At 49.1% G+C, this 13,801-nt stretch overlaps 1 protein-coding gene across 1 annotated transcript in view; it reads right to left on the reverse strand.

The window, feature by feature from the left end:
* TDRD7 (tudor domain containing 7) overlaps positions 1 to 8,298 on the reverse strand; it is a 40,813-nt gene extending 32,515 nt beyond the window's left edge. The window contains exons 1-2 of the mRNA XM_071581552.1: positions 8,083 to 8,298; positions 596 to 740 (exon numbers count right to left, since the gene is read on the reverse strand). Coding sequence (XP_071437653.1) covers positions 596 to 740; positions 8,083 to 8,289 — 352 coding nt within the window. The 5' untranslated portion in view covers positions 8,290 to 8,298. The remainder of the gene's footprint in view (positions 1 to 595; positions 741 to 8,082) is intronic.
* Between the last annotated feature and the right edge of the window lie 5,503 nt (positions 8,299 to 13,801).

The raw sequence follows: 13,801 nt of genomic DNA on the forward strand, positions 1-13,801 counted from the left end.
CTTGCCTGGGCCTGATCCTGGGCCCACTCCCACTTGACAGTCACACAACAGCACAGCAGTGGGGCAAATCTGACCCACCAACACTGCTACAGCAACTTATGCAAAAGGAAAGAGCAGACAAGGGGCATCAGAACTTACGTGGCACAAGGGCACTGCTACCAGCCACAGGAGCTGCTGAAACAGTCCCAGATGACACTGCATGGACTCGCTGTCACTGGGACGGCATGGCTCATCCCTGCCACTCCACAAAGAGCTAAAGCTGGCCTCAAAAAACCAGCAGTCTCATTGCCATATTTCTTGCCCACATCTCAGCCACACCTCTCTCAGAAGCAGACGCACATGGAAGCAAAGCCAAGAGACCTCCAAGAACTCTTTTTTTTCAACATCATTCACATCTCACATACATGCTTAAGAAGGGCTTCCTTTCTGGTCATCGCTTTCAAGCATAAGTACCCCGTCTCAACAACACTCTGTCCTCCCAGGATCTCTCTTACTGGGACCACACAACTCGTGGCCGTTAGTTGGGGCACTCTCCTGGCCAAGGGGTTGGCTGCAGCAGCTGCAGCTATTTCAGAAAGGCAGGCCCATGGCTTACCTGATAAACTCACTGGAGATGTGTTCTTCAGCCTCATCTGACAGTTCACCTGCCGCACCATTTTCTTCTTGGTGGAACTCCTCTGTCGGGCGACCAGTTGAGCGACTCGCACCGTTTCGCTGCAACTCACAGCATGGCAAACCACCTGGTTGGGGTGGGGAGGGCATGGGGAAAAGCAGTCAGTGAGGCCCAAGTTCAGCCACAGCCCTTGCAATGGGTTGCATCATTTCCAAGCCTGGAACTGCTGGGTCAGGCAGGCCTGCAGGCAGTTCAGGAAAGCCTTCAGCAGATGCTGATCTTGAAGACCTCCCTCTCCTTTTGCAGGGAACCTCAGAAATCAGCAAAGCAGACAGACAGAGCCTCTTCAGACCCTTCCCATACTAGGCTGAGTGCCTCCAAGTAACAGCCTGCTTTCTCCCTCCCATCACACAGGACCGCAGTCTGGCTTTAGAACACCAGGAAGCCACGGGCTTACAGCGTGCCCACACTCCTTCTGCCAAGGCTCACTAGAGGCTGTAGCACCACTCTGACCCTGCCCAGCTGGGATGCCTTTGCCCCCTTTACCAAAGAAACTGCATGACTATCCTGGCTGCACAAATCGCACCGCAGGAACCGGCCGACCCCCAACAACAGCCCAGCCTTGAACAAGCCCATGGTTATTTCCCTCTTAACTTAATGGCCCTTCCCAACCCCTTGCCACAGGCCATCCCTTGAATGGATGCACAACTTGGCTTTGACAAGCCCTCAAACCACATGCCTCACATGGACTTTGACTCACAAAGAAGATGCCACTCAACTACTGCCGAGGCAGCTGGATGACAACTCCTCCAGGGCTCCACAAGGACACATGCATAAAGGAAACAAACTTCTGCAGAGAGAAAGGACTTCACATGACAAGCCTATAAGGTTTACAGGGAAGACCTTTTATTACACACAGCACACGGTTTATATAGGGTTAAAGCTAAATTCTGTTGGCTAAATTGAGTCTCACATCATCAGGCTACAACCTTTAATTGGTTAAAATCCGTATCTCACAAGTCCAATGTTTATATGAACTCATCCTTGATGTTTTCAGGTGCATTTCTGGAGTTTTGTGTGAAAGTCGAGGTGTTCTTACGAGAAACTTCTGGGGAGTCATTGAAAACTCCAAGGGAGTGTTTCTCCCCTAACAATCAACAGCAGGTGTGTGTCTTTGCTGCTCGTTACCTGATATCTGCTGCAGTCTCACGGAGTTGATGCAGGCTGCATCGTTCATAAGCCCATTTTCTGAAAGAAACCCCTCAACACACGCAGTCACCCCAAAAGCCCTAAGTTAAAAATTCAAGCCTGTGCTCTCAACCAGAGACCAAAGGGCCCCTCATGGGACCAGCACTTCTGACCATGGCCCCCAAGAAGCACTGGGGCTCAACTTAGCACAGCAGAAGGGCAGCAGAAACCCAGGAACTAATGCAGAAAAACTTAGCACCAAGACAAAAAAAAGAGGAAGAGATTGCTAAGCAGCAGCAGCTTCTTGAGCACTCTCCTCAGTCTCCCTGGATGACCCAAAGAGCCCAGTGAAATACAGGCAAGGGATGACAACACTAGGAACCAGGCAACACTCTCGGCCTCCAGCAGCACACTCCAGCTCACCCCTTCCCCCATCCTTCTCCTCCTCCACTGCATACTCAGCATCTGTGCTGGGCTGGCTCAACACAGAGCCACTGTGGAGAGAGCCCCTCCTTCTGAGGGACATCTCTCATATCGCAGGAGCTCCTGCTTAGAAATCAGACAGCACAAGTGCCATGCAGTCAACATCTATACATTTGATCAATGCCTGCCTAGACCACAGTCCTTCAGTATGTCTTTCAGTGGATGGATTGGAACTGGCCTTAGGATATCTGGTTCCTTCTGTTTCATTTCTCTAGCTTGCTGAGATCCCTCTGAGCAACACACACACCTGTCTACTCTATCAGTCCCTCCTGTCATCTACAGACTAGCTGAGGATGATCTCTGTCCCATCATCCAGGCCACTCATGAACATGTTAGACAGCAGTTCTTGAGCACCAGCTTCCAGGGCACAACACTGGTAACTGGTGTCCCAATGGGTTTTGTGCCACTGTCATGAGAGAGATTATTAAAAACCTTACTAAAATTCAGATAAACCACATCCAATGCTCTTTTCTCATCCATTCAACAAGTAATTTCCTTTTGGAAGGGTAATTGGTCATGTATGATTTTCACTTCATAAATCCAAAGTGACTTGCTTTCTTGTCTTTCAAATGTCTGGAACAACCTTCCAGGATTAGTGGCTGTCTTGGGTTCAGCTGGCAAAATGTTAACTGCCCAATACATAGTGTCAGAGCCTCTCTCTCTGCTGAGAAAAAGGAGGAAAAAAAAAACTGGAAAGTTTAAGATTTAAACTTAAACTCATTATATATATTTATAGAGAAAAGAGAAAATTAAAAGAAGACTACACTATGACACACACTTACACAAGTTAGAAATAACAAAAGATAACTCCCCATCAAACACAAATCCCACTATTCTAGCTACAAATCACTGAAGAGAACTGAATCCCCAGAGGGACAGACCTAAGCAGAGAGAGGACTAAAAATAAACATTTTATTTCTCTAAGATAACATGGTGGTAAACCAGCACTGGGCTTAGTCCTCCTGTCCCTCCTGGGATGGCACAGTGCATCCTACTGGGACCACAGCTATGAAGGAACTGAGAAACTCCTCCTACTCTACTGTATTTATATCTCAGTTTGAGTCATCTGGTATGAAATATTTCTTTGGTTGCTTAAGTCAGGTGACACTTGTCTCTCCTAATCTATGTAACATTATCAAAGCCTTCTAAAATTAAGGCCTACATCAAGGTTTAACTAAAACTACTACAGTGGCTCATTAACTCCCAGAGTTCAAGGTCTGTCTGATCAGCCTGCTGTTCCTTCTTCCCACCCTTCCTGGTAAAGGGTAGTGTTTCCTTTCAGTCTTCAGGAACCTCCCATAACCTACCTTTCCAAGACACCTGTGGGTGCTCTGCAACAAACCCATGGACTTGTACATGTTTAGTTTGCTCAAATGTCTCCCTGTACTAATCCTCTCCTAAGAAGGCTAAGACTTTGCCACTGCTCTGAGCCCATCCCTGCATATTTCCACAGTGCCTCTTCTCCCTTTCAGTTCAACTCAATTCTGCTTTTGCCACTTGTGTACATGCCTTTAAAGGCAGACTTAAGTCACGAGCTTCTTCTTCACCATGCATGCCTCCTGCAGTGTTGCTTAAGTAAGAGGGAGACTTTGTCATAGAATTGACTGTACCTGACTGGGTCATAACTCATCTTTGTGAAAGGTGAACCTGAAATCCTTCACTCTTCACCCTTTCAGAGATGTCTGTGCAACACCCTGTGCCTGATAGTTTGAGCATGGACTTGATAAAGCTTTAGTAAAGTGGAACACAGCAAAGGGCTGAAGTTCTTTATTTGCTGTACCTCCTTTCTTCTAGAGTTCCTGTTGTCCCTGTATTTCCTCCTTTTGCCTTTACACTTAACTAGCTATTCTAAGCATGTTCTCAGAACTGTCAGTGTTTTGCGAGCACTCGGTCTTCCAGTTATTGAAAGGGTTAGTAATAAATGCAGTCTTTCTCAGGCCCATGCATGTTCGTTTGGCAGCATCTGCATATTCCTCCCAGGGTGCTTCTTCCTGCTCTCACCTCATGCATGCTTCCTTTTCATGGTTCAGTTTTGTCAGTGCTCCTGGCTCCTTTGCTTTTTAACCCAGTTGCTGGAATGGATCATTATGGAAATTGAAGGAGGCAATCCTTGGAAGTCTACCACCTCTCCTGGACTGCTCTTCTCTTGAGGACTGTATTTCATAGGAGTCTTCCCAGCAGATTCCTGAACAGGCCAAAGTCTGCTCTCCCAAAGTCTTGCATTGTCGATCCTACATTTTGCTTTGTTTCCCTCCTTTCAGGCTCACAAATACCACCATCTTGCCACTACAGTCAGGGCTGTTGCCAGCCTTTGCATCCACAACAAGCTGTTCCTTGTTTCTAAGAACTGTGTCCAGCAGATCATCTTTCCTTGCTAATTCATCACTTTTGTCAGCATGTCGACATCAGCACACCCCAGAAACATCCAGGATTGCTCATGCTTGGATATGTTGTCGCTACAGCAGGTATGGCTCAAGTGTTCTGTGAGGATCAGCACCTGCAAATGTAAGGCTTTTTGCAGTTGTCAGAAGGTGTCATCTGCTTTGCCTACCGTTTCTTCCCAATTAGGGCATTTGTAATAGACAGTCACTATGTTGCCCACACACTGTTATCTCCACTACTCATAAGCTCTCGTTGTCTCATCATCTGTCCCAAGGGAGAGCTCCCATTGTCCCCACTGCTCCCATATTTGGAGAGGTTCACAGAAATTCCTCCTGCTTGCCAATGCAGCCCATCATTCCTCAGCAGCCTGCATCAATCCACAGCAGCACATCAGTTGTGTGAGTTGTTGTAACACCTCTCCATGACCCCTAACAAGATCACAGCCCTGAAGACCATGCAGACATCCAGTTTCTCCTGGTTGTGTCCCAAGCTGTGGACAGTCTTGCATGGCACTTCAGAGAGGTGCCCAGCTCTGCCTGTTTCCAGGGAAGGCTATAAGAGCTTTCCTCATACACCTAGCTTACAGGAGTGGATGCATAGGGGAGGGATCACCGTGAACCTTGTTCTGTTCCTGAAGTCTCCTTCAAAAGGTTTTTTGTTCATACACAGTTTATCATAGTTTCATAAATGCACATTTTTCACATCTAATTTCAGGTGCATTTCAGGGTTTCCCTGTCACTAATGTTGTAAGCAATGTTCAGCATTTTCTTCCCTTGTGTTTCCATTCCATTGATTTAGAAAAAATTAGAATGAATTCAGATGTAAAAAGAGATTGGGCAACTGAGCACTGCAAAGTAGTCTTCAAGTTCCTCCTTTTGGAGTTGCTTAGTTATTTAAGCAGAAGTCAAAATTTTCTTAGAGGAAGGTGCAACTACATGCTTCTTGTAAATGAATACAAAGTGAAGCAAAGCAGGGTTCCTTGAATTGATACAACCACCTGTTGCAGGTGCACAGTATTTCAACATGAGTCCCCTTGCAGTGTTTCCTGTATACTGAAGCTAACCCTCATCTTGTGTTGAAACTGGAGGACACCTACTGCACTAAGAAAAAACAGCTTTCATCTTTCCTATATTCAAGACAGTTAAATTAGTGTTCAGTAGCCAAAGGAACAAGAGAATCTGTATCACTGCCTTCCCAACAGAACCAATCTGTCCAGCATCAGTTACCCAGCCAATGATCATCTCACACCTTGTATCACGTGGCAATCTGAGACCAAATTGTATTACTTACTGCTTACTTTATACTATTCTTTGTAGAACACATTTCTTGTGGTATATCTTGGGCAGCTGCCCTACCAGTAAAGGAAAGTCCTTCTAGGACTGCTTAGCCTTCAGTCAGGATCATCAGCTGCTAGTAGACCCCTGAATGTGCGTGCCTTTGCTTTCCTGCACCACTGCCCACACAGAGGTTAAAGGAAAAGTCAAGGCTCTTGACAGACATTTCAGAAGTCAGAGTACTCCCAGAGCCATGAAGAGAGGCCGGCTGACTGCCTGCCCTTGCAGTACACTTGTGTGGAGTCTGAGCTACGGTGGAGCTCAGATATTTTGGGGAGACATGAACAAAGAGGAAGGGCTTATAATGATGTGTGCCCCAGGTCCTGTATCAGTAAAGCATGCAGGAGAGTCCCAAGTAGTTACCAGCCAACACAGCTGCATAATCACACTGGCCATCCTCTGCTTAATGTCTGCCATGATGATAGTATGGAACATGACAAGAGGAAGGTCATCAACCAGCAACATGGACTCAGCCTTTGTGCCTCTCCTTCCCCTCCCAAGTGTTCATAGGATGCTTCCTCTCAGCTGTTTCAGTCATACTGAGCATAGCCAGCACTTCTCAAAAACCTCAAGACCCCTATTTAGTCACTTTGTCTTTTTTCACCTCCTAAAGCCACATTCCACTCTCCTACAGCTGCCACAAGAAGTCACTGCCTCTAGTGCTATCCAAGAGTCAACAAGGCTCTCAGCACACATGGTATTAGAGGATAAACAAGGCTCTCAAGCGAATGGGAGGATACTAGATTACACTCTGCAAGGCGACAGTTAGAAACAGATGGCTATCTGCCAGAACCACCACGAGGAAGTATTAAATTGCAAGATCACAGGTGTTCCCAGACCTGAGGTACCTGCAAATCATACTGCTGCTGTAGCTGCAGCTGATGCAGGCTTGGAGCAAGTGAAAAAGAATCCCAGACTTGGTTTTCTGCTCTAAGTGCAGCAAGGGAATGTGTTGCTTAAAAACACATTTCCAGATATCAGCACAAAACCCGGGGTGCCTCTCACTGCACTCTGTACAGTAATAAGGGAGACTTAATTCTGAATTTCCAGATGCCACTCCAGTCCAGCTGAGCAAACAAGGAAGCCCAGCCTTAACTCCTGTCTCTCCAGACATGCTGTGACAGCCACACATTGTGCCAAACATCTGCTAGCTTTCTGCTGTAACAGAGTCTACACAGACTTCAGGAACCCCAACACGGCTCCAATGCAGAAGAGGCTACAAGTTCTCCATTCAAAGAGATCATCTACAAGTCATGCAGCTACACCATCTATTATGCGAATGCATTCTGACTCAAAAATAAGGAACTCCATGCTACTGGACACACTACTGTGGTCCTAGCAAGCTGCTTCCAAGCTGGCAGCCAGACACCAAGAGACACAGACCAGTGCAGAAACGCTAAAAGGGACAACTCTCCCACCACACTAATTCTCTGCTAAGTGCTGCTCCACCTCTTCTTGACCTATGTTATGACTTCTTGCCCCATGTTATGACTTCTTGCCCCTTGCACATTTGTTAAACTGGGGCACTGCAACTTTTGCACCAAGGCACAGCACTTGCCTGGGCTCTTCCTCACCTCAGCATGACTCCACAGTCCTGCCAGACAAGCAAGTCCTAAGCCCAAAGCAAGCACCGTCAGGCTTACAAGAAACAGCATCCAAAACAGTTTCACTGTAGGAAAGAGATGATGCTAAGCCCCACCCAGAAGACATTACCAAGCTACACACATGAGTTAACCTTCTTTAAGGTCCCAGGACAAGCAATCAGTATCTCCTCCAGAGTCAGAAATGTTGACACAGGGATCAGAGCCCTTCAGTCACACAAACTACCTTTCCAGCCATAACTCACACCTCCAGGAAAACACTCTGAAACTTTACACCTTTGCATACACAACCTCAGAGTGGGAATGCACAGGCAAGAAAATGAAGAGTACTTGGTATCTGTCACAGCTTCCACTTCTCCTAGCACCATATGCATACCATGGTACTTCTCCCAGAAATCCACAGGACAAAAAGAGGTGACGTTAGGAACCATGAACACTTTGCAAACAAAAAAGCCATTTCTGAACTGTAACTGATTCTTACCTCTCCCATTTTGTTCTCTTCCATTCTGACCACTCCCGGAATACTCTTCAAGTAGGCTTCTAGTGTGTCATATCCTAAGTGCCTGAAGGGAATCAACTCGTTGGTCAGAGATCTGTATTCATTCTGAAGCTCTGACAAGCATACACCATTTTTAAAGGCATGAAGAACAGCTCGCAGTGCTTTTGCGACAAGTTCTGGCTCCTGCATCTTCACTTATACACCCCTCAAAAAGAAAAAAAGAAAAAAGCATTTTTAGACAGAGAGGCTAAAACTAGCAGCTTTTACTATTCAATCTCCCTCCCCAAACAAGCAAGGATTCAGCAGCTCAGTGGCTTATCTTTGGAGACTGTGACACTTCTGGTTAGATGTGTAGGGCCCTGATCATGCCAGACAAGCATAATGTGGTATGAAACACACGGGGCATGAAATCACAAAAAAATGCCATTGAAGGAGCACAGTAGCCCTCATGCATGGGCTGGCTTTGCCAGGCAATCACAACAGACCTCAAGCCCAGAAGAGGGGCAGGGGCTGCCAAGTAATGGGCCCTCCAAAGACAAGTGCTTGGATACTACACTAGGGACAGGGCAACCCTGGTTGTGTGTAAAGGGAACAAGAGGCTGGGGAACAGTACTGCAGAAAAGGACCTGAAGGTCCTTGTTGATGGCAAGTTGAATGTGAGTCACCAGTGCCCTGGCAGCCTGGAGGGCCAACCGTGTCCCAGGGGGCATCAGGCACAGCATCACCAGCTGGTCGAGGGAGGGGATTGTCTCACTCTGCTCTGCTCTGCACTGCGGCAGCCTCATCTTGAGTATTGTGTGCAGTTCTGGGCACCACAATATAGGAAAGATATTAAGTTATTAGAAAGTGTTAAAAGAAAGACCAGAAAGATCATGAAGGGCCTTGCAGTGAAGCCATGTGACAAGCAGCTGAGTGCACGTGGTCTGCTCAGCCTGGAGGAGACTGAGGGGAGACCTCACTGCAGTCTACAACTTCCTAACAAGGAGAAGCGGAGGGGCAGGCTTCTCTTCTCTTCTCTCTGGTGACTAGTGACACGACTCCAGAAAATGGCCCGAAGTCGTGAAAGAGGAGGTTTAGGTTAGGTGTCAGGAAAAAGTTTTTCACTCAGCAGGTGGTTCTGCACTGGAAGAGACTCCCCAGGGACGTGGTCACAGCACCAAGCCTGCCAGCATTCAGGAAGTGTTTGGACAATGCTTTCAGGCACATGGTGTGATTCTTTGGGTTGTTCTGTGCAGGGCCAGGAGCTGGGACTTGGATGATCCCATGGGTCCCTTCCAATTCAGGATAAACTGTGATTCAATAATACCTTAATATCTGCAGGGCCACAACTTCAACCGGAAGCAGCACAAGGGCCCACTGCTCCCCACACTGGTGCCAGGCTCTCCCTCCATTCATACCCTGTGGTGACACCATGGCTGTTTCTCCCTCACCTGAGCCTACATCCATGCACAATGTCACCTCCACCACAGAAACTGCATGCACCCAGGCCATGCAATCTCTTACCCACAGGTGCACAACGTCTCGAATCCACAGATGTTCTTCAGACAGAAAACTCAAGAGAAGTCCCCAGGCACATGTTCCTTTGACACTTTTGTTCTGGCCCTCAGTTTTTGCAGCCTGTGTTGCCCATGTCTGGTAGCACCATGGCATACCCAGAGCCCGCCCCAATGCTCTGCATGACCATCCCATTGGGCTCTGCCCCAGCATGGAGCCTTCTCAGCCTGGCTCACGGGACAGATCTCTTCTGGGGACACGACAGGGGGTTTGCCCAGGCCTGCCTGGGGGCCACCTCAGGAAAGTCCAAAGCCCACTTCTCTGTGACACTTCTTAGGTGCTCCAACAACACGTCAAGGCTTTTTCTGCAGTCACGCAAAGTGGAAGGCACAAACCTGCCTCTTACTTTTGTGTGATTACATTTGATTCCCATCTAAGGATTAGTTCCATGAGCTCTTAAGAAAGACTGCTTTATCTACCTTATGACTATGATTGTACCACTATATTTAATTCAGTCACCTCTATAAATACATATCATTAACATATCTACTGAGAAATATGCTGATACATTCCTTCATACATGGATTTCTAACTACGTACATATCAGATGCATTATACAAAAATATTTTGATATCTGAACACTTCCTTGTACAAGGAAGCAGCAGTTGCAACCCTGAACAAAATGGCAGGTTCCATGCACAAAATGGTGGCAGAAACCCACCAGCCGGGGCTCCAGCCTGGGAGGCCTTGGCAGCAAGATGTGGTTGTAAAGCGGGAGCCAGCGCTACCTAAAGCCCTCCCAGCTCATCCTGCTCACAGGCCTGCGCACACTGGGGCACTGCAGGAGCATCCAGCGACGCCCATGGAATGCCGGGGAGCTCCAGCGAGGTCCAGGGAACGCCGGGGAGCTCCAGCACAATCACTCCTGGGCACGTGTCCTGCTCGCAGGCCCTTCCTCACCACACGAACCTCCTCGCCATGGCAGTGGACTGAAGCTGGACAGAGCTCTCGCACAACCCGGGAACAGTCACGCTCCCAAAGTATGTGCTGCACGCAGGCTCAGGCCCCACACTGAGCACACCCCTGGCCTTTCAACACCCTTGTCTGCACACCCCAGCAGCTGAAGTTTGCAACACCACCACAGCCACCCCACTCTCCTCAAGATGCTCTGGCTCAGGACACAACAGGAGACTTTCCAGATCCCAAGCACACCATGGTGAGCAATTGCTGCCCACCCACCTGCGTGATCCATGCTCTCTCTGAATGGTGGCAGCTGCTGCAACAGTGCTCCACTCCAGACTCCCCAAAAGGCTCTCTGCAGAAGCAGCCCCTCTCCTCTCACTGCTTCCCTTCCTAGGGAAATCACCCTGGACAACACACCAAGTCCAAGAGCAGGAGGAATCCCAACCCTCAGCACATTTCAGATGCCACCATACACCCTTCAGTCTCTCCTTTCCTGTGCCAAACGTCGCAATGGCCCAACTAAGGGGCCAGGCAAGGAGGCTCAACACCAAGCCCTTTTCTTCACCATTCCAGGAATAGCTTTGCTTTATGCACTTGACTAACCTCACCGTACCTGCACCTATACAGGCAGCACTGCCTATACTTGTGTTCTCACATGCGTGGTTCCCTAAACCTGCCATTTCTGCCCTTACTGCTCCAGCTTATTTCACTGCCTGAGCATGGAACAAGCTCTGCCACACCTGCCCTCACACCACTCCCTGCTCAACCACAGGCACAGCATTAACTGCATCCAGCAGGAGGAGCACACACGGCAAAAGCTACACTGGGCTCTTGGATCCTTCTCTCACCCTTTCAGAGACTTTGCAGCAGGAGAACTGAGCTTCAAAGAGTGAGAAGATGTGGTTGTCACCTGCTGGAAGAAGAACACCCAGGAGGTTCATATCTCCTCTCAATCTACTCAGTGTCATGGGGACACTATGTTCCAGATAAATGTGCAAATGATTTAAAGTTCTGATCCTATAAAATCCCAAACACTCAAGCACTGAAAACTACACCATAAAATACAGTGCTGTCTAAAAGTGTGTTCCAAGTCACATTTATACACGAGACATGGAAAAGTTGTTAAGAAGGTTTTTTGGGCCCTTTACTCTTTCTTTAAATACATTCCAATCCTTATTTGAGTAACATGGCTCTTGAAAGTCGTCTTACCCGGACTACCTCAGTTTAACTTTTCGCTCAGGAAAAAGGAACAGTATATCCCCTGTCAACTGGGCAAAGAGTGACAATGAAGAAAACTTAAAATAAGCTGGGAACACAGTTTCAAAATTTTATTCAAATGAAGAAACTCCACTAATAAAAGAAAGGGAGTAGATCATGGGTGAATGACATCATTCCACTGCTATCAGGATAGGCTAGTTGTATACCAATACCAAGGAGATCAATTAGATTAGAAGTAGGAAACAGCATACGATAAAGTATATCCTCTTGAACTATATTATGAGGAGTAGTCATGAGGGCAATTCACCTAGTTAATGAGGCGACAGATATTAGGGTACAAAGGTTAAACCGAATCCAGCCTTAAACTTACACCTGACAACTTTCCTGTTTCCAGTCCACAATAATGCAGAAGACTTGCAAGACTTTCAAGTTTGTACCCATCACTCCTCGTAAGGAAGGCAACACTGAGAAATTAACAGAAAGCTATACAGCTCAGAGTGGTTTCTGAGGCTTTTCAAAAATCCTTTTTGTGGTCAACTGCTTTAAGATTAGGTCATTCCGCAGTTATGACATTCCTCCAGCGGCTCATTGCCTCCGGACAGGAGACTTCACTGGAAGCACAGCCCGAGCCGCCCCATCATCACTAAGTCAGCGCACATCGCCCAAACCCTCAGATGCGCCGCACCCTGCACCGAGCCCGCTCTCGGTGTGCCCAGCACCGGCTGCGGCAAAGCCGCGTCCGCTCTGCGGACCCTCTGCCGGGCTGAGGCAAAGCGGAGTGCCGGACGCACGCACTCCGCGCAGTCACGCTCTCCGCAGCCTACAAACACAGGTCTCGTCCGGAGGCACAAGGCAGTCACTAACCCGCTGAGCCGGGACACCGCGCAGACCCTGCGGAAGGAGGAGCAGCCTCCCGCCGGCAGTAGCGCCCGTCCCTTCGCGCTGCCTCTCCCCTCACTCCGCGAGCACTTACGCCCGGCGGGGCTCCGCTGTTTCCTTCCCACCTCCGCACCCAGGGGCTCTCAGGCACCAGCCGAAGCCTGTCGCGCTGTCGCTGTCGCGGGGCGGGGCCGGGCCGGGCCGGGCCGGGCCGGGCCGAACGTGGCCGCCACCGCCTCCCTCCTCCTGCGCGGGGCTGGGCGCGAGTGCCCACGCAGTCGCTGTGGCCGCCCCGCCCCGCCCCGCCCCGCGCGTCCTGCGCGGCCCCGCCCGCCCCGCCAAGCCCGGAGCGGCCACGTGTCCCGCGGTCGCCGAGGGCGCTCTCGCGCTCCCTGCCCGCGCCGGCTCAGGGCGCCCTGCCCTTTCCCGCGGGGCCAGTGAGGCCTCAGTCCTGCTACGGGACAGCAGCCAAAATCACCTGCTCGAGTGAGACACTGCAGCTCAGTGGGTCTCTTCTGCACAGAAATATCACGGCAAGTTACGGGGTTGGAAGGTACCTTTAAGATCTTACAGGGGCAGCTGCCTCCGCCGTGGGCAGGGACACCTCCCCCTAGACCAGGTTGCTCAAGGCCTTACCTAGCGTGGCAGTGAACACTGCCAGGGCTGGGGCAGCCTCAACCTCCTGGGTACCCTGTTCGTGTCTCACCACCCTCACAGCAAAGAATTTATTGCTAATATCTCACCTAATTTTTTCCTCTTTCTGTTTTTACCCATTACTCCTTGTCCTACCACTACAGTTCCTGATAAGGAGTCCCTCTCTGGCTGCCCCATAGGACTCACAGACTGGAAGCTGCTGTGAGGTCTCCACACAGCCTCTTTTCCACGCTGGGCAGCCTCAGCTTCCTCAGCCTATCCTTCACACGGACAGTGTTCCAGTCCTCTTTTCAACCTTGTGGCCTACCTCTGGGCTGCTCCAGCCGCTCTATGTCCTTTCTTTGTTGGGGACACCAGAACTGTAGACAGTGCTCCTGCAGGTCTTTAATAAATTCACTTAAATACCTCAATTTCTGAGTACAGAACACTGAATTTAGTTCTTCAGCTGGAGCTCTCTGTTGATGCCTGTACAAAACCATGGGTGGATGTTCCA

Source organism: Pithys albifrons, chromosome Z, assembly GCF_047495875.1.
Source record: "Pithys albifrons albifrons isolate INPA30051 chromosome Z, PitAlb_v1, whole genome shotgun sequence".
In the NCBI taxonomy this organism is placed as follows: Eukaryota; Metazoa; Chordata; class Aves; order Passeriformes; family Thamnophilidae; genus Pithys; species Pithys albifrons.